Source organism: Vicia villosa, linkage group LG7, assembly GCF_029867415.1.
Source record: "Vicia villosa cultivar HV-30 ecotype Madison, WI linkage group LG7, Vvil1.0, whole genome shotgun sequence".
Lineage (NCBI taxonomy): Eukaryota > Viridiplantae > Streptophyta > Magnoliopsida > Fabales > Fabaceae > Vicia > Vicia villosa.
The window spans coordinates 133,076,127-133,102,873 of NC_081186.1; the positions used below are offsets into that span (position 1 = coordinate 133,076,127).

General features: G+C 33.3%; 3 protein-coding genes across 3 annotated transcripts; 2 read left to right on the plus strand and 1 right to left on the minus strand.

The window, feature by feature from the left end:
• The first annotated feature begins 9,123 nt into the window (after positions 1 to 9,123).
• On the plus strand, positions 9,124 to 12,205 carry LOC131618567 (protein ORANGE, chloroplastic-like). The gene is made up of 8 exons (XM_058889760.1): positions 9,124 to 9,510; positions 9,619 to 9,733; positions 10,410 to 10,526; positions 10,685 to 10,771; positions 10,860 to 10,936; positions 11,260 to 11,387; positions 11,582 to 11,718; positions 11,821 to 12,205. Exons 1-8 carry the CDS (start codon positions 9,296 to 9,298, stop codon positions 11,896 to 11,898), a joined length of 954 nt encoding a protein of 317 aa, XP_058745743.1. The 5' UTR covers positions 9,124 to 9,295; the 3' UTR covers positions 11,899 to 12,205.
• A 1,546-nt stretch (positions 12,206 to 13,751) lies between these two features.
• LOC131616825 (monooxygenase 1-like) lies at positions 13,752 to 16,394 on the plus strand. The gene is made up of 5 exons (XM_058888270.1): positions 13,752 to 14,156; positions 14,263 to 14,409; positions 14,771 to 14,821; positions 14,930 to 15,101; positions 15,201 to 16,394. The coding sequence occupies exons 1-5, from the start codon at positions 14,038 to 14,040 to the stop codon at positions 15,948 to 15,950; spliced, it is 1,239 nt and encodes a 412-aa protein (XP_058744253.1). The 5' UTR covers positions 13,752 to 14,037; the 3' UTR covers positions 15,951 to 16,394.
• Positions 16,395 to 16,492: 98 nt separating this feature from the next.
• On the minus strand, positions 16,493 to 17,200 carry LOC131616826 (histone H3.2). The gene has a single exon (XM_058888271.1). The coding sequence runs from the start codon at positions 17,130 to 17,132 to the stop codon at positions 16,722 to 16,724; it is 411 nt and encodes a 136-aa protein (XP_058744254.1). The 5' UTR covers positions 17,133 to 17,200; the 3' UTR covers positions 16,493 to 16,721.
• Positions 17,201 to 26,747: the final 9,547 nt, after the last annotated feature.

Genomic DNA, 26,747 nt, shown 5'->3' on the forward strand with positions numbered 1-26,747 from the left:
GCGAGCGTGCGACAACCATTACACCCTGGTATGCGGATTCCGTAAACTATTTAATCGCTGGTGTACTCCCTCCTGATTTAAGCTACCAACAGAAAAAAAAGTTCTTCCACGACCTAAAACAATACTATTGGGCCGATCCTCTTCTTTTCAAGAGAGGCCCCGATGGAATCTTTCGACGTTGCGTACCCGAGGAAGAAATAGGAAGTATAATAACACATTGCCATTCAGCCCCCTATGAAGGTCATTCAAGCACATCTAAAACTTGTGCAAAGATCCTCCAATCTGGACTCTATTGGCCTAACCTGTGGAAAGACGTTCACTTTGCCATTACGAACTGTGATAGATGTCAACGAACTGGAAACATCTCGAGACGAGACGAAATGCCCCAAAAAGGCATTTTAGAAGTAGAAATATTTGACGTCTGGGGAATAGACTTTATGGACCCATTTCCATCATCGTTTGGCAATAAATACATCCTCGTAGCTGTCGATTATGTTTCAAAATGGATAGAAGCTATCGCTTCCCCTACAAAAGACACACGAGTAGTAACCAAGCTATTTAAAAATGTCATCTTTCCTAGGTTTGGCGCACCAAGACTAGTAATTAGCGATGGAGGCTCTCATTTCATTTCAAAAATCCTCGAAAAACTTCTTCGGAAATATGGAGTTAATCACCGAATAGCGACACCATACCATCCACAAACAAGCGGACAAGTGGAGGTATCTAACAGAGAGATAAAACAAATATTGGAGAAGACTGTCGCTATATCTAGAAAAGATTGGTCCTCCAAGTTAAATGAAGCTTTATGGGCTTATAGGACAGCTTTCAAGACTCCAATAGGAACCACTCCCTTCAAACTCGTTTATGGAAAATCTTGTCACCTCCCGGTAGAATTAGAACATAAGGCTTATTGGGCCATTAAGACATTGAATTTAAATTATACTACCGCTGGCGAAAAACGCATTCTAGACATAAAGGAATTAGAAGAACTTAGACAAGACGCTTACGAAAACGCTAGAATTTATAAAGAAAGAACGAAAAAATGGCACGACAAACGTATATCTAGGAAAAGTTTCAACATAGGCGATAAAGTTCTATTATTTAATTCTAGGCTGAAATTATTTCCTGGAAAACTACGTTCTAGATGGTCTGGTCCCTTCGAAATTACTAACACCTTTCTGAGCGGAGCGATAGAAATTAGAGGAAAAACGGTCGAACCTTTTGTCGTAAATGGGCAACGTCTTAAACATTACCATCGTCTCGAGAACGATGAAAATATACAAATTTTTAAACTAAACGAGCTACCCGCTCAATCTGAAAAATGAATTTCGTTTAAATCGTCGAGCTTACGACATTAAACAAAGCGCTCAGTGGGAGACAACCCACATTTTTATTACTATTTAATTTTCTTATTTTTATTTAACTATTTAATTTACATTCCAATTTTTTATTTTTTATTTTTATTTTATTCTATTTTAAATTTTTTATTTTCCTTCATCCTTTGATTATAATAATAATTATAATTATAATTATTATTATAATTATTGTTATAACATTTTTTCCATCTTTTTATCATTATAATTATTATTATTTTATTATATATTTTTAATTTTTATTTTCTTTTAAACTTTCTTCTTCTTTTCAACACCCGCCTATTTCTGACTTAATTTTCATATTTTTTTTTCAACTTAACTCACAGGCTAACTTAGTTACTAACTGATCACGATGCAAGAAGTTGACAATATGGAAGTGGTGTTCAGAGGAAGAGGGCAAGTAGGAAGATATGCTAAGCTGACTGAGAGAAGAATGGACTTATCTCTCTATCCTCATTGCCCAACTATGAAGAAATTAGGAATTGAAGAAAGCGTCATGTACTTGCTGAACCAAATTGGTTGGACTGGTTCTCACTTGCTACGAAGATTTTGCACTTACCGAAAGCTCACTCTGGAATTCTTGAGTTCACTAACTTATCTGCCAAACTGAGGACAAGGAATGAGAAGAGGAATAATCCTTTTTAGGATGTTTGGAATAGAATATCAGTATTGTATCCGAGATTTTGCTGCTATGTTGGGACTTCCTATGGAATGGATGCATTTACTGTGGTTCAAGAGGAACTATTTGCCTACTGTGAGATAGAGAATTTTTGGGGAAGAATTACTGGAAATGATAATCCTGAAGAGCATGAGTTTCATTCTAAAAACATCCATAATCCGGCCTTCAGATACCTCCACAAGATTTTAGCTCATTACATTTTCGGTAAGCCTGAGAACGTCACTGAAGTATCTAGAGAAGAACTGTTCATCATGTTTTGCGCTTCTCAGAATCGTCCGGTCAATGTTGTTACTTTTATGCTAGAAAACTTTGAGCGTATCACACAAGACGAAGTTTCACCCATTCTGATCGGAGGATTCGTCACCATGATCGCGAATGCTATAGGTTTGGTACAACCGCTGCTTGGATTGACACCGCTTGGTACTTATAACTCCATGGAAATTCGTTTCTGTTTCAATAGAGGTATCATAGGAAACCTTGGTCCTAATCAGTTTGAGCTCCTCATTGATAACCAAGTCTTGGACCAGTTTACCTTACCTAATCCTAGGACGAGTGTGCACAACCCTGATAATTGGCTTTATTATGGTCAGATTCCCGACAGAGAATCATCTCCTGAAACTCCACAAGCTTATGAACATTTTGATGATGACATGCCTGAAGCGGAGTCAGAATCTGAGCCTGAAACTCCTCCTGGATATTATGACATGGATCCTCCTGAGTATGGACCTATGCCCGAGGATGAACCTGTACCTGAGTATGAACCTATGTCTGAGGACGAACCCGTTCCTGAATATGAGCCTGAAACACCTACTGGTTCGCAAGAAGATCAATCTGAGGATATGACCGAAGTTGAGCCTGAGCCACAACATCCTAACCCTTTAGCACACCCAGTTGCATCTGCTGAATCGGTAGCCCCAAGAAATGCTCCTCCAAGGATCGAGCATGCTTATCACCCGACTACCCATGGCCAAGCCATTGATGCGCTGCAACATGAAGTACAACATATGCGAGACGAAATTCACTCCTTACAAATGCACTTTTTTGAATTCATGGACACTGTTAATGCATAATTCGACAAGGTTTTCAAGCACATTTATTCGATATCTCCTAATATGCAAAACAAGAAAAGTGGCTAGTGATGTTGATTATTAGAAGAATAGTTTTATTTTTAATTTTTAAATTCATTAGTCATTTTCTATTTTAGTCTAGTAATTATTTTATGCAATTTTTTATCTTTCTGCTATAACAATCAGTACTCAGTATTTTCATTCATAATGCAATATTTATTATTCAGTCCTGATTCTATTTTATTATATTTTATGCTATTCTATTACCTGCTATATCATGTTAACTACATAAATTATAATGAATTCTGTCACCTATAGTTTGCCTTTTATAGTACTAAACTGTGTCACTGTTCTAAACTGTTTACATGCTTAATTGTATCTGTCAGACACACGTTCCCAGAAGCAAAAAAATGGACAAAACGTCCACCTAGGCTAGGAGACGCCCGTCTCCCCTTCGTGGGACCACATTCCCTGCATGCTTAAGACAGGAGACGCCCGTCTCCATACATGCATGCCTCGCAGACTGCCCACCTGAGACGCTCGTCTCCCAAGGGGGTGGCAGTTTGACTCTGCTTTGCCTCAGACCACGCACAATTCCACATTTATTCCAATTTTGAATTTTGAATTTCAAATTCATAATTCAAATTCTTCCCTCTCTCCATTCATTCCCTTCATTTAAACCTCATAAACTCTTTACATTCATCCCATCTCACACCATTTTCCATTTTTCTACTCTTCCCAACTTCACCACTACCATAAATCACACTTATTTCTATCTTTATTCCACCATTTACAAACCACAATAAAAATTCATACCACCATCATTCTCTTCTTCACACCCTCACAACAATCTATTTCCAATTTCTTCACACATTTCTATTCTTTCTTCCAAATACACACCATGCCTCCACGATCTATCATCCGAAATATGCGCCCTGAGAGACCACCTCCCGACCTATCAAGAATCATTTTCAGAGAAGATGACGATGATGATCAACGTACTAAATATTTAGCTTTCTACGCACGTTTAGTTGTCCCAACAAGATATGTGGACACTGAATGTCTAGAAACCTTGGGTTTAGCAGATGGTGTGAACCGCCTCCTCACAAAATCCCACTTACTCATATTCAAAATCCCGCTATACGTTATTTTCAACGTATTTTGGGGCACATTATTTTTGCAAGAACCAACAACCACAAGGTAAATCAGAATGAGTTATTCTTTTTGTTCTGTGCGCTCAATAATCTACGATTCAATGCCGCACCTTTTATGCTCCAACACATCCAAGGATGTGTCAACTCTCCTGCTACAAACCCTTTCTGTTTTGGTGGTATAGTTACCACATTGGCATATGCCTTAGGCCTCGCTGATGATATTCTTTCACTTGCACAGTACATGATGCCTGCTCAGTTCCTCGATCTCACTTACTGTCGTGACTCACATATGGTGTCACCACGACCTGATGGTCGTCACATTCTGGTCGTCAGCAAAACTTTGATTCCCAATGTCATTCTCTCGTGCCCCAAGCAAATTAACATTCGTTACATTCAGCGTTGGCGTTTTATTTTTGAAGAACCTCAAGGAAACCATCCTGAACCACATAATGAACCGACGAATGAAATGGAACATGAGTTCGAGCAAGCGGATAATGCTTTCAATGCTCCACAACCTGAAGCTCATCAACCTCCTCCCAATAATCCTCCACCAATTACTCTTGGCGCTATGTATGCTGCAATACTACGCCAAGACCAACTTTTTCAAGCTATGCAGACAAATCAAGACGAGACATTAAGACTAGTTCGAGAAATGCAACAAGAACAACGCGACTACGCTATTAGGACCAAAGGCCACAACACTGAAATTGCTACCCAATTGAATGATCTCAACCTTCGTGTCGATGGCATGCCTGATAATTTGCGTAGACGTGTACGCACCCGTGGCGGAACCAGTTCTCGCAATCGCAACAACGAGGAGTAGTTTTTATGCATTGAGGACACTGCATGTTCTAAGTGTGGGGGAGTCGTATTACTCGCATTACCATTAGTATTTTTATTTCTGTTATTTCCTTTTTTGCAATGTTTTTCCCATTCAATAAAAGCATATTTATGTGCCTTTAAGTCGTATATGCATATTTTCGTGTTTATTAGAATTCTTCCATTTTCTTGAGCCATAACAAAAAAAATTTAAACGATAAATGCATAACTCCACACGTTCGAAAGTACGAAGCTACTTGCTTACAAGATATATAGGAAACTAGATGTAAATTCGAGATAATACCATTACCGTCTCGACACTCTAAAGCCCCCAAGTATGCGTCACCGATTTGAGTAACCATTATACCGAAACCATAGACTTTAGTTTTGAAGTAGCCCTCATTAGTTTATTCAGCAGTCGGCACCGTCTTAGACACCAACTACGCAGAGAGTCGATGAATATAAGTGTATGATCCACATAAAAAATTTGTATGCTTAACTACCAATGGAAATGTACCAACTAAGTAAGGTGATCCTCACACGATCATTTAACCCAACGGTTACACATCTTAAATATTCAATAAACTCATTGTTGGTTGGTTCAGAAGATATCTAGTACTGAACTTGGTAGGAAGGACCATGGTTCGATTCCCCACAATCCACAAATGAGCGCTAAAGGAGTATACCACATAATTGTGCCAGAACTCCAAAACTTAAGGATCATAGTCACTAACCGGCTGCTCTGCTATGTGCGTGTCAAGATAATGGGCTTAATGTGATTGCGCACGAATGAAACGGGTAAAACAAAATGACAAGAATAAGGTTGAGCTATGATAGCATGATTCAGATTGGTATGCATGCTGGGAGTTATTTAGTGTCGCTACTGTAATCTTATTGTTAGGATTTATCTCATAGGTTTCCAAGAAAAACACTCCGTGGCTAAGAACGACTCGAACAATGTGGCGAAACTGCATCTAATCTTCATCGTCCTCCTGTTTTAATATGATTATTTGCTTGAGGACAAGCAAAGGTTCAAGTATGAGGGAGTTTGATAACACGAATTTATATCATATATTTAGCTTAAATTCCATAAATATTATTAGCATTTTCATTTAATTATATTGTTTTATTATGGTATTATGCAGGTATTTTCAATGTTTCAGGTATTATGTTCGTGTTGAGAACTATTTGTCAAAAGAAGAAGAAATAGAGAAAAATCAATTTAAAAGACAAGTAAAAGATGGAGGTGAAGCATTAGTAAAAGATGGAGGTGCAAAGAGCAACTGGCCCAGCCCAAAAGAGTGAGCATGTGGCCTACTCAAGGAAGTGAGACGTCCGTCTCATGCTCATGGAAGACGCCCGTCTTGGGCTTTGAAACGTGGAGAAGGCCCAATTGAGGGAGAAGACCAAGTAAAAGAGTGGAGACGTCCGTCTCCCACTCTCCTTGCCACGTAACAAAGAGAAGACGCTCGTCTCCTATATTGAAGGCACTTGAGACGCATGTCTCAAGCCACTTTTCTGCTACATCTCTTTTTCTGGTCACGTGAATGCACATTTTAAGGAGAAAAAGAAGGAACGTGAAAAGGGGAAAATGGAAAGTACTTTGCAAGCCTACTCCTATAAATACCAGATACAAAGTACTTGAAAAGGGTCCGAATTTCTGCAATGAAACTCTGGCAATTTTATTTTCTGAACGCATTATTTTCTTCGCAATTTAATTCTCAGTATTCTTTTGTCACAGGAATTTCTACACCGGAAATTGTTGTGAACTTTCAATAAATCTAACCTTACGTTGGATTTAGTTTTTTTATTCCTTGCTTTAATATTTTTATGCCGAATAATTCTCTGAAGAACGATCCAACCGATCTGTGGTGGAAGTTCAAGTACTCAAGATTCGAAGTTTAACTAATTCAGATTTTATTATTCAGGTTTCTATTTACTGCTTTAATTATTATTGCATGATATATTGTATGCCAATTAATATGCCTATTATTATGAACCGAACCAATTTATGCATGTTTAACCGTATCAATATGGTGGCTAATTTATTTAGATATCGGTATGTATAGTAAGTTAACCGTAGGGATCCGAAATAAGTTGGCTTAAATATGTTTTATTAAATATCACTTGTTTTTGGTTTTATGTCTAATCTAATTTGCTAAAGTTCTAAAATCAATAGAGCGAGAGTTTGAGATTTTAGGACTGATAAAGGTTAAAATCAATAGAACGAGAGTTTGAGATATTTAACTGGATAATAGACATAAACATTAGTTTTAAGGATGACGAAAGCGTATTAAGACTAACTAGAATTTATTTATTTTCATAAAGTGTTTTTAAACCCGACGCGGGACAGCGAAAGCGTACGTTAGGGAATACTAGCATGATCTGAGTCAACAGAGCGAGAGTTTGAGACTAGGAGATTTAAGTAGGTAACGTCTTCATGAAGCGAGCATTTTATTAAATATGGTGTTTTCAAAAATCTTTTCTAAATCTAATGGGATGGCGAGAGCGTACATTGCGAGTTAGGATAGTAGTCTAAATCAACAGAGCGAGAGTTTGAGAGGAGGACTTTTAAATGACATAGTTAATAGATATTTTTAATTAAATAAGAACCATAGCGAATGGACCTTCGGATCACCTAGGTTAGACGAAATACATACTGATATTCGTTTATTATTATATCCTTAGAATTAATATTTTAATTTTCCCGTTAGAAACAACCATAGTATTAGTAGCCTTAGCTTTACATAGTAACCTTAGATAACGGCAGATCGATTCATAGTCCCCGTGGATTCGATATCTTTTAAAACTACACGACACGACTGTGCACTTGCAGTTATCATATGTATAGACACGTAAAGTCGCGATCAGGTACATGACTAACAAATGAAGGATAAGATCATAAACAAATTATAGATAAACTATACAAACATGATGAATCAAATTACATACACACATAGATCAAATATTCAACAGAACATTAAGGACTAAAGGACAACTGTTTTGGGCTGGCCAACGGTCGAATAAGACAGTCCTAATATAGAGGCACAATCCTATCATAAGCATTACTCAAGTACTGAACATGCAGACACTCATACTGAAGTTCTGCACTAGAGCGTGACACCGTCTTAATCTCAATTGTTGATATTCATCCAATAACATCCCACATCTCATGCCCTATCTACCGACGATGGTTATACTTGACATCCCCATATAAGTGTGACCCTACGTATCACCAATGCACGATTTATTCATTCACCTACATGCTTTATCTCTCTCACTTTGCTAACTTAAGCGTTAGAGTGATAACTTCACGAGTACCTCCATTTTCGTTCATCAGAGACATCTACCATCACGCTAAAAACCTTTATGTGACGGTCATCATCAACATACTACATATTTTATGCTTCGCACCAGAATAGTATTGTTTGTTCTAACAGACTTGAAGTCTGCCGTACCAAAACACTAGTATTAATTTTCTTTGAATTATTTTTTCAAAATCTATAAATTTTTTCTCTTTTGTTAATTCAATACAAATAATTTGTTTTTTTTTTTCATTTTTACACATTCAAAATCTACAATATACCAAACTTTTTATATTTTTTTTTATAAATATTATATATATTTTTTGATCAAGTAGTCTAGTAGCTGAAATTTACTATTTAAAAATGAACAAATGAGATGTCGCTGATTTAAACTCACATCTTGTATCTAATATCTTTGCACAACTACCAATTGAACAAGTTTTAAGTAAATAAATAAATAAATAATATTTTTATTGTTAAGAAAATATTATCTCTGTTTCTTATCTACATTAACAAAAAGTCTACATCCACCATATGGATATATTTATTCATAAAGAAGGGACACAATGTGTGAGCCATTCATAGATCCAACCACAATATTTGTCAATATATCTTTTTATCCATCACATTTTCTTGTTTTTTAGTGAGACTTTTGTATTTAGTGGTGGAATCAAAAGCGAGGCAACCGTCTCAACTCCACTAAAATTCCCATTTCCAATAACATATATATTTTATATTTAATTATTTTATTTCATCAATAATGAAAACCCCACCAATTTGTGCAGTCCATGTCAACAACTCCATTCTCAAACCTTCCAACAACAACAGCCACCTCAATTTTCGATCCGATTTCATGTTTTTTCCAATCCTAAATCGAAGTTGAGAGTCGAGAAATACGATGATGTTGTGTTTGGGAGTAGTTGGTGGGTCCACTAAATGTCTTCAGCTCTATGATTCCAGTTACAGAATCAACCACAAAAGATTCGGTAATCTAAACAACAACGGTTTATGTTTCAATACGAGGTGGCGTTTCATGGCACTTGAATCGGACTCTTCTTCTTTTGCATCTTCTGTTGATTCTGACACCACCGATAAAAACGCTGCTGCTACTGGGTGAGTAGGATAATTCTTCTTTTTACACCCCCTCTTTTTAATAAATGCACCCCTCCTATTTTTTTAAGGTGTAAATGTAATATCGTCTTTTTATTGTTTTAAACGCAGGTTTTGTATTATAGAAGGACCTGAAACTGTACAAGATTTTGCTAAAATGGAACTTCAAGAAATTCAGGATAATATTCGAAGTCGAAGAAATAAAATTTTCTTACATATGGAAGAGGTGAAATTTTCTTGTTCACTCAACTATATTTTTTTATAAATCGATAAATCGAAGATCTTCTGCGCGCAACCGTAGATGCGAAGTAATTCGCAACTAATAGAGACCCTACCTGTTTAACATGACAAACACTTTATGATGTCTTATTTAGTTACTAGTCACAATTTAACTGTGAAAAATTTTGGAGTCTGTGCAATAGTCAGCCTAGTGAAAACTTGTTTTATAGGTTGGTTTGAATGGGGGGTTGCTCCTATCTTGACTCGATGCTTGGTCACTAGCAGACTTGTCCCTCCGCGTATTTGTAGTCCCACTGAAGTCAACGTAGGTCCTGAGAGTAATCTCTTGAACCGGGAGGAGCACAATGGACAGCAAAACTTTCTCTCAATAGAAGCTAGATCCAAGTGCATTTGCAACTACATATTTTGATATGCTTATCCTAAATAATGAGTAAATATCCAATTCCTTCTTTTAAATTGTAGGACTATAGTAATATTAATATCAATATGGTATGTCATTAACAATTTGCCAAAATGTGGAATTCATAGTTGAATTCTCCACGGTATGTGGAATTCGTAAACTCTTCGGAATTCGGAATATTTAAGTGCTTATATGTCAAATGATGAGTTCAAAAAGATGGAAAATGCTTTGCTTATCAACAATATAAGTCTTGTTTTTGTAGGTTCGTAGGCTTAGAATACAGCAAAGGATTAAAAATGCGGAACTTGGAATTTCGCAAGAAGAGCAAGAGAATGAACTTCCGAATTTCCCATCATTCATTCCATTCTTGCCTCCTTTGGTAAGTTTCATGTAGTTTCTTCTGAACTGCAGCACCGACGCATTCAATAAATGGTCATTGATTTTGTCAATAATCTTTACGAACATAAAGAATTTACTTTTAGTTTAGACGGTTTGATTTTGAAAATGGTAATAATCAACTACATGTATTATCTGCAGACTTCGGCAAACCTCAAGCAGTATTACGCTACCTGTTTTTCTCTTATCGGCGGGATAATTCTTTTTGGTGGTCTTCTTGCTCCGAGTGTAAGATTTACGAACACCTAGTTTTGCGTTTTCATTTATTTTTCAACTCATTCATTCCAACTGGTCTCATATTCAACTCATTTCTCAGTTGGAGCTTAAGCTTGGAATAGGAGGCACATCTTATGCCGATTTTATTCAAAATGTGCATCTGCCTATGCAGTTGAGGTAGTGTCCCTTTCCCTATTTTTTGTCACCTATTTACGTGATTCTTCTCTGAGGAAGAAATGTAAAATAATACTCTCTCTGGTCCTATTTATAAAAAAAAAATTACTTTTTAGATTCATTGAATAATAAATGTATCTGGTATATATATCATCTAAAAAATATTTTTTTTTTAATTATAAATAGGATTAGAGGGAGTAGTCCTGTATTTTCTATAGAGAAATATTTTATTGGCATTAACAAATATCTCTTGAAATGAATATCAATGCATTCTATTTATTGTTTCTAACTTGCCGATACTAATTAAAGTCGGTTGGATATTCTAGTCAGGTTGATCCTATTGTGGCATCATTCTCCGGTGGAGCGGTTGGAGTAATCTCTGCATTAATGGTTGTTGAGATAAACAATGTAAAACAACAGGAGCAGAAAAGATGCAAGTACTGTGTTGGTACCGGTAATATTTCTAAACCTCTTCTTCGATCTGCATTTCACAAGTCGAATTTATGAACCGAATTTATGAATGGTGGAATCGTAGCATTTTGACTTTTCTTTCCCTTAATATTCTGAAATACTTGAAGATTTTAAACATCATATGTTGAAGCTAACTGCCAGAAAATTGACATTCCTATCATGCTTTTGCTGTGTTAGGATATCTTGCATGCGCTCGCTGTTCAAGCACGGGTGCACTTGTTCTGATTGAACCGGTATCCACCTTTAATGGTGCAGATCAGCCTCTTTTACCGCCGAAAACCGAGAGATGTTCAAATTGCTCCGGATCTGGCAAGGTTGGTCATTAAAAAGTACTGACTTCTTAATTTGAAACTAACTATAATACCCTTTATGGTTGAGAATAATGTTGAAATTGTCATACTGAATTCTGATTGCAGGTCATGTGTCCGACATGTCTTTGCACTGGAATGGCGATGGCAAGCGAACATGATCCTCGAATCGATCCTTTTGATTAGAGGTTTAATATTATTGTGGTAGATATCGTAAGTAGGAAATTGAAATTCTATGATGAGTATGGTATATGTTTTTCTGTTATGAAATAATGGAGTTTCTGTAAATATGTATAAACTCAATAATATGCAAAAGAAAGTGGTTAAGGATCTAAAGACAGTTTCCTTTATTTTATAGGAATTGGATATGTTGTAGCTGGAAATTTCATGGTTACTTTCTTAGAATGGTCACAAGAAATTAGGGGCCAGATTACTGTTTTATGAAACATCATATTTAAAAACACAATACACATTCATTTTCCTTTTTCTTTCACTTGTTTTTATAAGATTTTTTATTCATTTCCAATCACTCTATGATGTGACAGTTTTTCATTCCGTTTCTATACCTCATTCCTTTTTAATTGAATAAGTTTGTGTTTGGTTCTGCGGTAAAAAAATTAATTTTGAAAGAATTGATTTTGTAGAATTGGTTTTAGTTAAAATTGAGTTTAATACAAAGTGATTTATGTTTGAATATATTAACAACGAAAGTGATTTGTATGAAAAATGTTGTTTGAATATTTTTATTAAAATTGCTTTTGGATGTGTAAATGACGAAAATGACAAAAAAAAATTGTTGGGAGTTATTGATGTTCAATTTAAGGGCAAAATAGAAAAATCGACAGAAAGTGAGAATTGATTTTTAGAATTGATTTCAAGAAGTTAGGAATTGTAGCTTCATAAAAAACAATTTTAAACCAGAAAAAGAACAATGGCGGCAATCTATTTAAGATTGTTAAACACTCCATAATCAATTTTAAGGGCATAGAATTTATTCTGATGCTTTCTACCGGGAAACTGGGCTACAGAAAAATGAAGTTTCATAAAAAAAGACATCACATTTTTAATTTCCACTAGAATTTAGTTTAACTAAAAAAAAGTGCTCGTGAGATCTATCTAGGTCAGCTCATCAGGATATATTAGATGAGGAGCAGGTTAGGACAGATTACGTCGTGAATGTGCTACCTACATGTCAAAGTATTATATTTATTGCGCAAGCAGGTAAAGAGATGAGAGTTTCCGGAAAGCACTCTTGTGAGGACCACTATAGAGGTCACTATTTCACTTGTACTTGTATTTTAATAATATTTATATTGAGAAAATTTACATACAATTCATTAGGTGTAGTTTAAGTTATTTGCCAATGAAAATATGACAAATGTACTTTAACATCATTTAAAGAGTGACAATAGAAGAAAATTGCATATGCGTAAGAGAAAATTAAACACTTGTCATATTTTCATTGAAAAATATTACAAACTTCAGCTAAGAAATTGTATATAAGTATTCTCCTATTTGTATTATGGTTTTAATTTATCAACAATGATGTTTGAGTATGAATTTTAATTGAATTAATATATGACATTTTAATTGAATTGTATCGGTATATGATTAACAATTATGTATATTTAGTATAAATGACTTAAAATATAAAATTTTCTTATAAAATATCAAATTTTTATAACAAATTAAGTATCTTGGCTAAAAGTTATTACAAAAGTATATTTCTAAATTATATTTTGAGTTGTGAAATAAACACACTACCGTAATTTTAAAATGTGTCCAAAAATTATTACAGAAGCACAAGACTCCAAGCACACACTTGGAGTCACTCCAAGCACACACTTGGAGTCACTCTCCATCACTTTTGACATATACTTTTGAATTAATTTTTGACAAAATGGAATGGATGGTTCACTTACGAAAGAATGTGGTATATTTTAAATTCTTATGAAAAGTACATTTCTTAAATTATGAAGGACAGTTTTGAATTTCTTAAAACTGTGGGGAAAACAATCTCCCAATAAAGCATATTATTATACTTACATAACAAACTTGAGATTACCCAAACAGTTGGACCATAATTGAAGTGGATAAAACATTTGCGGCCATCCATTCACTTGGTTCCTCGTATGTATTATTAGTATGCTCCAACAACTCAAAATCCAAGATCATGCAAGATCATGCAAAGTATACATGGTTGTTGGTTGATGAGATCACTTTCTTTCTTTTTTTCCATCTTATAAATACATATGACATAATTTAGGGATGTTGTGTAGTTAAATTAGCTAGAAATAAACACTTAAATACACACACAAACATCTTATGTTCTTGAAAACATTTCTCTTTGAAAACGCCAAGGCCATGGAGAGAACTATTGATAATGAGATTGTGATAGTTGGAGGTGGTATATGTGGTCTTGCAACAGCCCTAGCTCTTCATAGGTTTTTTTATTATTATTAATTATTCAAGTTTAATCTATTTATGATTACATAAAAATTTGATAACATATAAATTAATTAAGATTTTTCATTTTAACTAACTTTGCAGGAAGAAAATAAAAAGTTTGGTGTTAGAAAAATCAGATGAGTTGAGAGCAACAGGAGCAGCTATAATTGTGCAAGCTAATGGATGGCATGCACTTGATCAGCTTGGTGTTGCCTCAACACTTAGACAAACTGCCTTTCAAATACAAGGGTAACTAAGTTGTATTCTTTTCTAAGGTTTTTGTTTTTATATAATTTGAAGTTTTGACCGAAAGGCTTTTGAGTAAGCTAACAGATCAACTAGATCTTGCAAAAAGTCGGACTCAAACCTAAGAATCTATGACCGACAAGAGGTCTGACTTATTCTTTGAATTTTTTAATAGATCTTGGAAAAAGTCTATGACCGACTAGAGGTCAGATTTATTCTTTGAATTTTTTAGCAAATCAAGTTTAGTCAGCTTAACTCGTCTATTCTCACCCCTAGACACACCGACACATCAAGATCAAAGTTTCAATAGCATCATCACCTTATATTTTGCTGATAAAAGCTGAATTTACCATGTTATTACCAGGGGAAAATTCATGTCTCTTAGTGAGGATGAGCCAAAAGAAGTACCATTTGGGTTAGTTAAAAGAACACAATCTCTTTGTATGGTTTAATTAGAATAGAAATCATGTGTGTAAGTGTAACATTATCATTGTTAATAGTTAAATCCAATTTTGTTAAACAGGATTAATGGAGAATTTCGATGCTTAAAGCGCACGGATTTGATCAAAGCCATGGCTAATTGTTTGCCACAGGAAACCATACGCACTGGTTGTCAAGTACTTTCCACAGAATTAGATCTGGTAACAAAATATCCACAGATTTTGCTTAGCAATGGAAGTATTCTTCGAGCTAAGGTAACGTAGACACATGACTCAACTGCGTAAACAAACATCATGTACATTTTTTGTGATTTACGTATCTATTTTCTCTTATTACGTTTGCTGGCATATCAGGTTGTTATTGGATGTGATGGTGTCAATTCTATTGTTGCGAATATGGTTACGCTACACCCGACAAAGCTCTTGCGTTTCTCTACATGCGTTGCGCGAGGCTTCACGAAGTATCAAAATGGTCATCAGTTTCCTAGTGAGTTTGTTATGATGAGCAGAGGTCAAGTCCAACTTGGAAGGATCCCAATGACGGATAAACTTGTTTACTGGTTTGTAACACGACTCAGCACTTTTCAAGATTCAATAATTTCAAAAGATTCAGCTCTTATTAGACAATCATTAATGGAATCAATGGAGGGTTTTCCGGTACACGCGATGGACATGATAAGAAATTGCAAGTTGAGCTCTTTGCATCTCACTGACTTGAAGTATCGTCCACCGTGGGATTTACTTCTTAACAGATTTAGTAAAGGAACAATAGTAGTTGCTGGTGACGCGATGCATGCTACTGGTCCATTCGTTGCACAGGGTGGCTCGGCTTCGATTGAAGATGCAATTGTTCTTGCTAGATGTTTGGCAGAGAAGATGAGTAATAAGGATGCAGAAGTTGAGAGAAATGTTGTGGAGGAAGCATTTGATAAATATGCGAAAGAAAGAAGGATGAGAATATTTTGGCTCTCTTTAAATACTTTTCTTGTTGGTAAAAGACTTGATACGAAATCGGGGATAGTGAGATCTTTAGTTCTTGCAATAATGTTTGTTCTATTTAGAGATCCGGACGGCCACTCGCACTATAATTGTGGAACTTTGTAAGAAGATGAAGTTTTAAGTTGTGTATAATTGTGGAATTCTAGAACAAGAAGAAGGTTTAAGTTATGAATAATTGTGGAACTCTATAACAAGAAGGTTTAAGTTACGTGTAATTGTTGAACATCTCTATTGGAACAGTGTTACTGTAATCTCTAATGTGGTAGTGGTGGTTAAGTGTGTTGATTCAAAATCAGTAGTTGCTGCTACAATTGATCATATCATCCATGATTGCAAGGAACTTGTGTCTAATTTGGAAGGCTCTCAAATTATTTATGATAATCGTAGATTTAATTCCGATGTTCATAATTTAGTTAAGTAGTCAAAATATGTTACTTGTAGAACATAGTTGGGGCATTATTAGCTGTAGAACATAGTTGTTCCCGATTCATCCAAACTCAAATGTTGTTCTTTTGTTTCCTCTCTAATGAATTTGGTTGCACCATGAAAACAAGGATAATTAAAGTTTATCAATATGTGATTGAATGTTCTAGAACCGAAATATTCAACTCTCTAAATAGACATTTTGAATTGGACCTATAAGAAAAGTAAATAGTAGTGCGTTTAGAGTTTCCCTATGGTAATATTGTATGTCTCCAAACTCATAACAAAATGACACAGATTTAATCAACGAATCCAAGAATGCAAAATATATCTTAAAGAAGCTTAGATTCAAATCTTGAACAAACACATAGTAGATCTAACAACATTACATTAAGATTCATAACAGATGACCAAACCCTAACATACGTAACAGAGAAACTTGGAAATTAAAACCTAAGCCCTCTCGCCTCTGATTCTACGAGCGAGTTGAATATCCTTTGGCATGATAGTAACTCTCTTTGCGTGAATGGCACAAAGGTTAGTGTCTTCAAACAAACCAACAAGATAGGCTTCTGCGGCTTCTTGAAGAGCAGAAACGGCACTGCTTTGGAATCGGAGATCCGTTTTGAAATCCTGAGCAATTTCACGAACCAGTCTTTGGAATGGAAGCTTCCTGATGAGAAGCTCTGTGCTCTTCTGATACTTCCTGATCTCTCTTAAAGCAACGGTTCCTGGACGGAATCTGTGAGGCTTCTTCACTCCTCCGGTGGCCGGAGCAGATTTCCGGGCGGCTTTGGTTGCGAGTTGTTTCCTTGGGGCTTTGCCTCCGGTGGATTTGCGAGCGGTTTGTTTTGTACGAGCCATTGAGATTGCGGACAAAAAAAGAGAGATGAAGATGCGTTGGTTTGTTAATTGAGATGAGATGAAAAGGTAAGGGAGTGTTTGGGTAATATATGGGAGGAGAAGAGCGAGGGAAAAGCGTGAAACGAAAAAAAAAAAAAAAAGGGGGAAATGGTGATCGTTGATAGGAGTTGATATCTACGGTTGTAAGTCTTTAGAGAATTGGCACTGGGATGGAGATCCGTGGGAACTTGAAACTGACCAATAGAATTATTTCATTATTATTGTTATTTATTTTTTTCTCAATCAAATTGTTTGTAACATGTTGCACTTTCCGAATTTTTTTTTTAAATAACCATGTATTAGAAAAAATTACGCAAATAACCATACTTCGAAAAAAATGACGCAAATAACCAAGTTTCAGAAAACATTGACACCAAGGCGCCATGTGAGATGGCGCCACCATTGTATTAGATGAAGGGAGGCGCCATTTGGGATGGCTCCTATGTACAACTTTTCTGCAATAAGCCATCTCAGATGGCGCCTTGGTGCATTTTCAAATGGAAAATTGAACAAAAATATACAAGGAGGCGCCATATGAGATGGCTCATCCTCCTAAAAGTTGAAGGGAGGCGCCATTTGACATGGCTTATTGGGACTGAGTGTGCCATGTCAGATGGCGCCTAGGACTAAAAAAAAGGGAATAAGCCATGTGAGATGGCGCCTTGGTGTTAAGGGTTTCAGAAACTTGGTTATTTGCGTAATTTTTTTTTAATACATGGTTATTTTAAAAAAAAAATCGCACTTTCCTTCCCAAAATGACTTACTAGTACTTTATTTTATATGCAATTTTTTTTTTGAAAAAGCGAAAATGCATTAATAGAAAATGGCACAAGAAGTGCTAGAGTACATCTACAATATAAGAAAGTTCAATGCTCTGGAAAAGACCGAATTGTCCCTTTGCTTTCTTAATGAGCCACGTGGCTGTCTTATTTGCTTCCCTTTACTTACTTCCTTTTCATTTCCTTTACTACTTCCTGCTACATGTGACAAGCTTTCAATTTTTCTTTCTCTCTCTCTTCTCTTTCAATTTTTCTGTCTTCTTCCTCTCCCTCAACCTTCCCCTCTTTGTCTCTTTCTTCTTCTTTCTCTCTCCGAGTCTTCTTTCTCTCTCAGAGCGACATCTTCTACTTTCTGCTTTCTTCCTCTTCATTTCCCTTTTTCTTCATCATCTTCTTCATTTCCCAAAACGAAACCGACACGGTCTCAGGTTTTTTTGGATTTATGTTTAAAGTTACTGTTTAGATATTGTGGTTAGTGTTTTTGTGGTTTATATGATGATTTTGTGGATAGGTTTTTGTGATTATGGTTGATATCATGATTTTGTGGTTAGGGTTTTGATGTTGCTATTGGCCAAATGGAGGTATGTTGTTCTTTTCATCTTTCTAATAAAAATATGAATAATGTTTTCACCAGTTGATTTTAACATTCAGATTTGTGGTGGCAACAACAGGTTACCGACGATTAGTATGGTGGTGGTGGTGGAAACGGGTTTCCGCCGACGAGTGTGGTGGTGGCCGAAATCAGAAAGGTTTATCTATGACATTTTCAACTTATGTTTCGTCATTAACTCATTCTATTGTGGAAAGTGCAAGATCTGAACTAATTATTATTGATCTAAAATTATTATTATTATAGATTTGAAATTATTATCGGCCTTTATGGTATATTGATTTTGTCGATCTTTATGATTTAATATTTCTCAACTTTGATAGTTCTTTTTGGAATGGTCAGAGATGAATGGTTGGAGCAACTATTGCAGAACAATCCATTGTACATACAGAACTTCGTCCATTGCTCGCTTGATGTGGTTGATGACTGAGGTGTGTTTGCTATGCGATAATGCTCATTTCAATTTGGGGTTTTTGGTTACTTTGTTTTATTTAATGTTTTGAATACGAAACAGACAATAACTCGAGAAATCAGAGACACTGAATACGAAACGGTTAAAAGATACTGAATACGAAATGGTTAAAAGACAAATTGAAAATATTAATGGAACTGTCATGACATAAGCAAAATTTTCTTAAGCAGCTGACGGTTCTTACACTCGCTGAGACGTGAATGTTATGGAATCTCAGAAATCTGGTTCGGGAAATGCTCAATCTACAGAAAGGGAAATCATGGCTTCAAGGTAAGTTTTCATCTCTATATAGTACGAAACTAAAATAAGATTTGGAATCTTATGGTTTTATGTGGTGATTATGGTGTTTAGGAGGCTAGAAGCTGATCGTTTCTTCACGACAAACTTTAATGCGAAAACATACACAAAGGCTTCAATCTGAGAGGGTAGAAAGGATTAAGCAAATAAAGGGTGATTTTTTATCTTTCAAGTTTCAACTGTCATTTTTCAAGTTTGATCTTTCAAGTTTCAACTGTGATTTTTGCTAGCCTAATATATTTGGTTTGGTTCTTCATATTTTTTTTGCTTTATAGAGGCCACAATTTGTTAAAGGGAATATGCATGTTTTCTCTGTGGATCTGCAGCGCTGTCAGGGTCTTGGACTAAGTCTTATCACTACTACTCAATTATGGCTTACGACTGCTGCTGGAGTGTTTTAAGCATGTTGCATATCAGATGCAATTTGAACTCAAGTATTGTTATTTAAACACAGTTCTTTACAGATGTTCTTTACAAATGCAATTTGTTTGGATTTGGTGCAAAGTAGTATGAGCAGGCTATCAAGTATAATAAAGGTTCATTTGTTACTTCCGATGGAGCGTTGACAACACTTTCTGGTGTTAACATATGATTTTTGTGGTTTTGATTTTCATTCAATTGCAGGTTCCAGCTGCACAAACTCATGATCCCAAGGGTAAGCCTGATTGCTATGGTGTCTTCTGCCTTACCTTTGATTTCAAGCCTGTGAGTATTCTTCTTCACTACCTTTCTGTGTTTATTACATGTATATATGGTGTTTGTCAATATGTACATGCTGCTGCATAATTTCCTTTATGTAATGTGTATAGGGATTAGAGATAGAAGTGGAATTGGTTGGTGCATGCATGTCTTTATGTTCTATTTCATACATTTAATGTTCTACATCAGGACGTGCCTATTAACATGTTGTTCTCTTTATTAGGCCAACAATGGGTGGTGCTGCTCCTCCTTCCGAGATCGTAAAGGTTTGAGATTGGACCCTTCAAATTATGTTCTGTATTGCAATAAAGCAGCATGTTGATATAAGATTGGTGAATGGCAAAACTGAAATACTGATCGATTATTTAAAACTGATTATGCAGTATCAGTAGACTACATATCAAAGAGGTTAAGCGATTCTGTGTTCGACAACTCCATCAATGAGCTGAAGTGATTCCGTGTTCGACAGGTACACCAAATTGGACCGTCCATGTTTTCGATGCCAAATCTGGTCTTTCTCTACTTGCAAAATCATATTATGGAATTGTTGGTTTTCAAGACCAACTCAGGGTCTGTTTGGATAAGTACTTATGTATACTATTTCGATGCCAAATTAATGCAGGTTGTTTGTGTAGGTACTACCATATATGAACCAATCTTAAGTTCCTATTTTGGTTCAAAACTGTGTTGTAAAGTTACATACTCATAATATTATGAGTCCTTTGAAATGTTTTCAATCTTATTAAATATATGGAGTAGAGCCATCTGTAAGTAATGTGCTCAATGGCGGTGAACCAGGTAAATATCATTGTTCATTTATTTGTCATTTTTGGCATCTGAGAAGTGATTTATACAAAATTGCTATGTAAAAGACGGTTAAAATTATGTAGAACAATGTCATTTATTACTCTCTTCTTATGTCTTGAATTTGCAGGAATCGATGAAATGCGATTGATTTGTTGATATTGGTACGTAGATAAAACCATTGAAACTGGATTATCTGATGCATGTTGGTATTCATTAATTCACAATCAATATATACATCTTGAGATCGACATTGGTATTGTGATCCAATTCTTTTTCCAATTTGAATGAGCCTTTATGCGATTGTAAAACTCTTCCACCTACCTTGAGATTGGTAGCTTTATCGGCAATGTCAATTTGTTTCGTCGACGCCTCTGTATAGCACCATAGTACTGTCATTCTGCCTAGCAGAATCAACAATTGCACCATTTTCATACAATGATGCTTCTAGGATGTTATGTCGTCTTGTATTATTATACTCATGATGTAGTGCGGAATATCTCGCCTATTGCGAGAGATACATCGTCTTTTAGCCCGTTGAATAACCATTATGATGTAGTGCTATTGGAATGTCAAATTATAGAACAAAAGCTTTGGGACGAAGATCCTCATGAGTATGTTAGGAAAGACTATGGTATGTGATGCCTTCTTATTGGAGGCTTTTCAGATTTGAATTGAAAGTATCTTCTGCACTTCGCTTTCAAATTGTAATCTTATGGTTTTAATTTTTTGTTTTTTTACTGTTTCCTACTGTGTCACTTTTTCTTAGATATGAGTAAGTTATTCTTTAGAATTGTATGCCACTTTTCAATTATGACAACAACATTGTTTCTAAGAACTAAGATGCATAAGGTACAAGGACTAAGATGCACTGCTATTGATACGGAGGTAGTAACAATATCATTTTATTACACTGCTGCTGGTACAGATGCAGTAACAATTTATATTTGTTATTTTTGGCTCATACGTTAGCCTCTCTGTACAGGCCAAAGTTGCTCATGTGAATGCTTGGAAGGTTTCATGCCAAATTTCAACCAAAGTGGGAGTCATCAATTTGGTTTTATGGGACTGTAAGGAAAACACATTCAAACACATCCTGGTTTGACAAGAGCCTGAGCATTGAGGAATGCAAGACTGTGTGTTTGAAAAAATGTTCTTATCATAGTAGTGGCTGCTTAATTTGGTTTGACACAATTGAGGACATGTGAAGGTGTAATCCATTTATATCAGTTGTGGATATTGTGGACATGACAAGGCTGTTTCAAAAGGAAAAGGTATTTTGGTTATCATTTCTAAGTTTATATCATTTAGTTTGCTGAATGAAAATCTCATTTTATTTGATTTCATTAACTAAGCAGTGGATTGAGACTTTTGTTGCATAGGTTTGTTTGACAAAGTATTAGTTAGAGAATGTTTAGCAAGTATGATACTTGCAAGGTTATGGATACCTGTGTAATGCTGGAGCTTCGACAAAAACATATTGCTTTGATAACGGTTTGATGGTCCGTGAAGCAATGAAAAGGAATTCTGATCTAACCGAGGACATTATTACTACATGCCATGAGTCGGAAATAACTCGGGAAATCGAAGACACTTAATACGTAACGGTTAAAAAGACACCGAATACGAAAGGGTTAAAAGACGCTAAATACGAAAAGGTTAAAAGACAAATCCAAGATGTTGGTGGAGCTGTCATGAAATAAGCAAGGTTTTCTTACTTGATGTTTCTGTTTCTATTATAATCTAGCTATCAATTCTTAATTTTAGAAGGTTAGTGTTTAAATGATTATGGTAATTTATGTTTTTAGCTTTTAGAAAAACTTGTCCTGAGTGACATTTTACCTGAGAAGTAGTTGTTTTCATATTTTGATTGTGTGTTTCTTGTGTGCATTCCAATCATAGGATAAATGAGGCATCTGTTACAATCATATGATAATATGAATCTCTAATCTATGTAATCATATTAGTTTGCTTAACTGAGATGTGGTTTGATAAATATTCAAGGACACTGAGATTTGCTGATACTTATAGAATGGAGTGCCCAGCTACAGTTCACTGTCTCGTGGTATCTGATGTGCCTGCTACGGTGGAGCATCGAGCCATTGCGGAAGCAGATACATCCACCTCGGCTGCCATTGTGGCTGAATGTGTTTATAATTTTATTATATCTATGTATTCCTTGAAACTTAACATGGTGGCTGTGGATTAACTGAATTTTTCTACTTTGGTTACTAATAAATAAAAAAAATTCCTTTTTATATATTTTTCTACTTTGGTTGCTAATATTGTTGATTGGAATTGGATTTTTTCTATTTGGTGGAAGCTTATGTATTTTGAAGCCCAGATAGTGAGATAGATATTTATAAATCATGACTATGCTGCGCACTAGAGGTTTATTCTATATTATAGATGAGCTTTGAGCTTTTGTCTTTTCTGCCAATATTTTGTTGGGTCATGCTAACGAGTGCCCTAGGGGCACTCTTTAAGCATTCTAAATAAAGAAAATATTCTTTCAAAAGTTCACCATTTCAATTTTCGATGCATTAATTACGCATATTTCCAAGAAAAACTTACTTTTTAAAGCTATTAAAGAGTGCCCCTGGAGCACTTGTTAGCATTTCCCTATTTTGTTTTATCCTTTAGTTATTTAATAGAGTAGATATTTATAGGTGTATTTCAACACTGCTCCATATGGATCATAGAAGAACCTGTTTATGTAGCAAAGTTGCTAATTGTAATTACCAATACTCTACATGCCAGACAAATTAATGAAAGACATTTTGATGTTGTGAATCACTAAATATATCAATAGTATGTTATGTTTACCTTTATTATCTTAATCAATTAAAAGTATCCTAAGTAGTGCAAGTTAGCATGCATGGTGATGGATCCATCATTTCCCATATTTTTTCAATTTTGTTAATGACGATGCACAATGAAATGAGAGAAAAAGCTAACTCTTACTTTTTAAAACTTTTTTGTTTTTTAATTAATTGTTGTTATTTTTTTATTAAAAAAGGAATGAAAACATGACAGTGTTGATGATTAAGAAGTATCTACTTAATATAAATCCAAGGTTGTCATGATGACAATCTTGGACACAACCCTAAACCTAAATCATATGTGGCACCATATTAGAAACTTCAATCCAACGTGGCATCATATTAAAAATCTATTAAAATTTTGAATTTCTTTCATTTTTTTTTTTTCACACCAAATGATTACATTTATCCAATCTAATATCCTAATTTAATTATAATAATAAAATAATAATTAATACTTCAAAATAAAAGATATTAATTTCTACATATTATTTTAATTTAATTATATATTATAACTTAATAAAAAGAATTGATTTGTTGATTACGTTTTTAAAATAACTTTTATAATGCTATATATTTTATGCTTAAATTTTTTTATTTTTAAAATTCACAATATATTATTTCCACATATCATTTTAATTTAATTATATAAAATATAAATATATTAAATTATTATAATAAAATAGTCAAAAATTAAAACTATTCAAAAATATAAATACAATTATTTCTTCAAAGTAAAGGATATTAATTTTCATATATCATTTTAATTTAATTATAAAATATTAATATATTATAATTAATATTTTTTCCTAAATATTTCATGGTTAGATTTATGATTTGTTTGTTACATTTTTTAAAATGACTTTTACAATGTTATATATTTTATCGATAAATTTTTTATTTTTAAAATTAAAAATAGAGTCAATGTTTATATTTTATTATTAATTATTTCTTTATACCATATATTTTTACTACAAATTAAAAAAATGTCATAAAAAATAACTACACTTTAATAAATGGTTACATTTTGAAAAACTATATATTATAATAACAATTTTTATTCTTATTGCAATTACTAAATATTAAATTAATAATAATGATTATTATATTTCATAATGGCTATATTATATTAAATATAATGCTATATATTTTATGGTTAATTTTTTTTTATTTTTAAAATGAAAAAAAATAGATTATATTTTATTAATAACTATTTCTATGGTTAAATTAATGATTTGTTTGTTATGTTTTTTAAAATGACTTTTATAATGTTATATATTTTATGGTTAAATTTTTTTATTTTTAAAATTAAAAATAGATTCAATGATTATATTTTCTTAATACCTATTTCTTTATACATTTTTATTTATTATAAATTAAAAAAATTCATAAATAATAATTACACTTTAATAAATAGTTATAATATAGAAAATTATATATTATAATAATTATTATTCTGATTGCAGTTAATTAATATTAAATTAGTAACAACTATGATTATATTTCATAATGATTATATTTCATAATTATTAATATATTTCGGTTACTATTATAATAATAATTATGATTATATTTCATAATGATTATATTATATTAAATATAATTATTAATATATTTCGGTTACTATTATAATAATAATTACTCTTATAATAGTTATTGAACATAAAATTTGTAACAAATTACTAACTAAAAAATAAACGGTACAGTTTAATATCTTAGTCTATTATTAGTAAATTTCAGTTACCATAATGAGCATAATTACTGTTATTGCCATATATATATATATATATATATATATATATATATATATATATATATATATATATATATATATATATATATATATATATATATATATATATATATATATTGATAATGATTTTTATATAACAACTTCTTCAAAATTTATAAATATTCACCATTTACGATACTAATAAATTATTATAATTAATATTATTATTTTTTATAGGAATTTTTATTATTATTTTTATTGTTATTATTATTATAGAAATATAAGATTAACTATAATGTTATTTTTTAATTATAAATATTTGAAACTGATTTTAATAATCATTAATATCCTTTATTACACTGTTTATTATATTTCTTTTTATATTCCTTAACTATTTTATCATTCAATATAAATAATACAAATTAATAAATGTTTATAATTATCAAAATTAAGAGTTACAATTTTTAATATGAGTTATTTTCTTATTAATAATTATGATCATATATAAATACATACTTTGGGTGTACAGATTTCACGTAGTTGTAGTATACAAGATGGTTATAGGTCTTAATCTTTGGCTTGACTCCTAACACCTCTTATATGATAGTATATACTTTTTTTATTTTATATTAACTGTTTTATGATACATACTTTTGATTTTGTATTGTAATTTTTATTTTATCATGTATATTTGAAATGATATTTGACATATATCATTGTATCCACTAAGGTAATCAATGTATTGTAATTTTTATTTTATCACCTATATTTGAAATGATATTTGACCTATATTTGAAATGATATTTGACATATATCACTGTATCCTCTCAGGTGATTAAATCCAGCCAGTGTGGATTGGGTTTTCTCCAACCATCAAAGATTTTATTAATAAGAATTGGAAAGTCTGAATTGAGTTTGAGTCACGGTCGCGGATTGAATAATTATGAAGAGTGTCCAACCGATTTTTTACCTTTCTTTATGATGTATTAGGGATTATCATTCTAAAGTCATTTATGTTTAGTTTCTCTCTGGGTATAGATCTTATTTGTGTTTAATTTTTCTCTCAGCAGACGTTATGTACTTTTCTAAAAAATATATATATATATATATAATTGATATTGATTTTTATATTGTAACTTCTTCAAATTTGTAAAGTTCTAGAGAAAAAATTTTAATTTTTAATTTTTTTGTAATAGCAATACATATAACTAAGTCCTATACGCAACACCTTATAATATCATTATATTTTTATTTAACTTTATATTATATATATATATATATATATATATATATATATATATATATATATATATATATATATTTATATTTACAATTTTAAAATTCATTTCTATTTTTTTCGA